At 33.4% G+C, this 4491-nt stretch overlaps 1 protein-coding gene across 1 annotated transcript; it reads right to left on the reverse strand.

Annotated features, from left to right (window-relative positions):
• Positions 1-1298: 1298 nt before the first annotated feature.
• Positions 1299-2914, reverse strand: LOC149500447 (uncharacterized). Its single transcript, XM_089736280.1, has 2 exons — positions 2866-2914; positions 1299-2002 (listed from the first exon to the last, which is right to left on the reverse strand). Exons 1-2 carry the CDS (start codon positions 2909-2911, stop codon positions 1299-1301), a joined length of 750 nt encoding a protein of 249 aa, XP_089592406.1. The 5' UTR covers positions 2912-2914.
• Positions 2915-4491: the final 1577 nt, after the last annotated feature.

Consider the following 4491-nt stretch of genomic DNA (forward strand, 5'->3'; position numbering starts at 1 on the left):
GCCAATGCGATAATGGCTCACCTAGTACGAGTCTACTGGAGCCCACTGATGTGAACCTAGTTACGTACATTGAATCATGAGATCGAACTCCCAATTGCTTTATTTAATGGCAATCCCCCTGTACAAAATTAAATGAATGCATGGCTATGCAGCGCTAAAGATACTAAAGAAAGAGGTACCTAACCGTATGTAAAATTCTAAGCAGCACGCCTAATATTAGACTTAGATTATGCCAATAAAGCTTCACTTCAGTTTCAACAGATATGTAGGTCACAAAAAGCGTAGGTATGGTTTTAAATAAAAAAGTAAATGAATTTTAAATACAAACTTATATATACAAAATAATAAAACTGTAAATTGATGATGTTAAGAATATGGACTGAAAGAGTTTCTTCGGTCCCATTGAACAAGTTGGCAATATCATCCCATAAAAACCAAGAGACTGGTAAAAGCCGTGCATAATGGGCGTTATCGTCCGACGACATCTAATCTTCATGATGTTATCTCGTTAAGTCCTCAGAGAATTCGCCACGTAATATGCAAGTAGAGCTGGATTTTAATTCTTTTTAAACTCGGTGCCTATTATTATTATTTCTCGATTTTTTTTTTCTTCTAAAGGCCAACTACGCCCATATATATCTATCTATCTCTATATAAATCCCATCTACAAATTCAAAGTCTCAACTTTTTTTTGAAGTTGAACCGTAGTGCTCCAAGCGATATTTTCACTAATCACGAGATGATTGCAACATACACTAATAATTAATCAAACCGCAAACCAGAACACCTGGTCTCACCGCACATTATAATTCCACTTACTGTAATGATATTGGGATGCGTGGGTTTCCAATAACGAGAATCTGGATATGCCCGTAGTTAAGGGCAATGACGATATGTTTACATATTTTATATACCTAGTATTTAATATCCATCCATAGATACCGAGTGGATACTAGGTACCCATATTAAAATAAGACCGTGTACCCACGTAATAATGTGTTCATTTCATCAGCACTTCTTACTTATGATATTAATTTTTTTATAGTACATATTATCAACCAACTATATATAATAAAATTATTTAACAAATTATCTGAACACACTATAACAAACTATTTTCAAATTAATACAGTGATTTCAGAGATTAGTCTGGTAACTATTTGAATTTTTAAACTCACCAACAAATTATTCAGTTGTATGATATTATAATATGTTCTATTAATTTAAGTGAATTATTATAATACCACTACTACTAAGACTAATACTATTAGAATACGTCGTCTATTTCGGTAGGATTTCTAATAAAAGTCTTCGATAGAGGTCCTAAAATGTTCTGGTATTTGTGAATCGTCTAGTTGTCTTTTTCTAAACATTGCTGGAATTCTATTTGTGGTCCCAACAACAATAGTTTTTTCTTTAATTTTCTTCGTTTTGTTGGCTTTCCTTTTTCTAGTGAGGTTAATTACTATAGAATTAGCTTCGGGAGTCTCACATGGAAACGATTTTTTAACTCCGTATACGTGACAGCTTGTAATAGTATTATTGCCTTTTTCTTTTAAATGAATAGTTTCATGTACTTTCAAAGCGTAAACTTCACCGTCTACATCGTATTTTGTAACCGTGATCTTGTTCGCTTTGGTTCTCTTTGTTTTAACTTTGTTGGCATTCTTTTCATTTGGTGCATCAACTTTTTTATTAGCGTCTCTTTTATTTCGATTAATGTTTAATTTTTCGTAAAGTACCTCATTCTGAAAATCTTCAAGGTTCGGTCGACTACTGATAATGTGTTGATTGATTATAAATGCTTTCACAGCTCTTTCCATGCAGTCGGTACATTTTTGACAGTTAACATCGTTGAATACTAATTGTAATTCACTAATGACATTAACCAACGGTATTCCATTAAAGTTAAGAAGAAGCTTCTTATGTGCTGTGGGCTTGTGTCGAGTTTTAATGGAATGATTCAATTTCGGTTCCCAATCTGGTTTAAAAAGCAAACGACCTGTTAACAAAAAAAGAGTTTTAAATATTGAAATGGTATGGCAATTTGATAGTGCACGGGTATGTATACCAAATCTGCTCAATTATTAACCACGAGAGGAACATCCGACCTTTTCCTCCACCAGCTGCTACTGCAATTAATTCTCCATCATCATCCGTACGAGCAATATATAATCTGGTCCTTTGCTGTATGGTTTCAACTTATTATACTAAGTATAATCATATTAGATCCTTTTAATTTAAGAAAGATTGATTTGATCGTGAAGGATCTTATGGCAGTTAAATTATTATTATTTTATTTGTTTACTTATGAAACTGATGGTAACAATCGATATTTCGCCATCATATCCCAGATTCATATACTTATATTTTTTCTATTTACAAGCTTCAATGCATATCTATCACCACAATTTACATAAAATATTTATTGCCAATAAATATTTGCTTAGAAATTAAAATATCATCGATTGTGTCGATTGCTTTATTCGAAAACTATTGTATGAAATAAAATAATATTTTACATAATAATATGTAACCTCTGTACGATTTATGATATAGTTAAATCTTAAAAGAGGTTAATATGTTATAAAGGTGACATAAATCGAAATTTGAATATTGAAACACGAGAAGAAGGGACATTAGGAATATTAAAACATTTTTGGTCATTGAAATATAAAAAGTGGTGAAGCAATAGCTTTCACCTTTATAACATATTAACCTCTTTTAAAATTTATATCATAAATCGTATAGAAGTTACATATATATAAATCTCTATTATTACACGTAGTCACGGGTAAAAATAGCTGCAGTATTAGAAAATACATAGTTTGAGTTTCCTAATCTGTAGTACAATGTACGTCTCACCTAAAGCCGTAGGAAGTAAAATCGCGCAGAACAACAACGGACTCATTAGTTCTATTTGCTGCGTCGTCGTCTGAAGGTGTCTCTACTGCAGCAGACAATCTTCTTACTGAAGTGTGCTAACGAGCTTCGTTAGAGCAGCAGTTTTATAAAACGCGCCTTAACTCTCGCTGAGCTTAAAGTCGTTGAGTCCTGTTAGATTTTGTCAAGTACTATTTTGGAATATAATGTTATCAGCTTACTTATTAAATCTATAAGCTAGTGCTACCAGATTTCAGAATTAACAGCTTAATGGTTAACGTTGTGTGTTGTTGACATCATTTCAGTGGCGAGACAAACATGAATTTCAGCTTTTAGTACATGAGTTATTAGTACAGGAATTAAAATTTATCAAAAAGCTACGCAATATTATCGCGGTAGGAGTACGTCCTGTCATTATGCCTATTACCGCCGCTAAGCAGTGAAACATACGTTACACATATAATTGATACTTTAATCTCGTGTCTCAAGATGGGCGAGGACATTCACGTTATGAATGTCTATGGTCATCGGTACCCACTTAGCAGCAGCTAGAACGCGAACTATTAAAACGTTAAGAAAGAAGCACATTAGGTTTTATCATGCATTACACCCAAACTCATGTATTCTCATCTTTAAGTTATTTATATATTATTAAAGATAAAAAAAACTACGTAATTCGAAATTTTCAGCGAAATATTTATTTTCGTATATTCAAAAAAACGTAATGCACAAACTCAAACATGAAAGATCTCTATTTCATAGCCACTGGTTTGAACCGAAATAACTTAACTTTCATATTACGAACCGAATTCATATCGTAAATAGAACGTTATTAAAGCAGCTTTGCCGGTACAAAAATAAAACTAAATTGTAAATGCAAAAATGTACCTTCCAACAATGCTGCAAAGCCAAAAGTGCGGTACTCGAATTCGCTGGGAGTGCATGAGGTGTGTTCGTGTCATATGAAAAATTTTGCTTATATCTGCCCGCTGGACGCGAGTTTCCGAGGGCATTACGTATGCTAGCATTGTTTACATCATCCACGATGTTTACGGTGATACCGTGTAATACACGAGATACGTATGATATAGTAATGTAACATTGGTTGTAGGTACTTGTAGGTAGGCAACAGCTTGGTCGGTAGGCACCGGATTGGCTCTGACCCTGGCATTGCTGAAGTCTATGGGCGACGGTAACCACTCACCTTCATGTGGACCGTAAGCTAGTCTTCACAAGGGCAATAAAAATAAAGTATGTTACAAGTCATCTAACATCATACAATTTCATCAAACATATCAGAAATTGAGTAGGAGGGTCCTACTAATTTCTGATATGTTTGATGAAGTTTTGATGGATTTAAAGGTTTCTTAATTATTATTATGAAGAAAGCGAAACTTAGAACTCATGTCTTCAAAAGAGCGGTAGTAGATACTTTGTGAAGTCTATGCGAACCAGTAACCATTTAGTGATTGTAATGATTTTTCTATTAAACATATTTCTTTTATAACTATCGGCTTAGTCTATACCGTACAATCGAGTCAACTAGTGTATTGGATGAAATTAGAGTTAAATTCCGAAACTAAATCCTGCTCATAATACACCTTACAG

The sequence above is a fragment of the Bombyx mandarina genome, chromosome 21 (genome assembly GCF_030267445.1).
Source record: "Bombyx mandarina strain Sakado chromosome 21, ASM3026744v2".
In the NCBI taxonomy this organism is placed as follows: domain Eukaryota; kingdom Metazoa; phylum Arthropoda; class Insecta; order Lepidoptera; family Bombycidae; genus Bombyx; species Bombyx mandarina.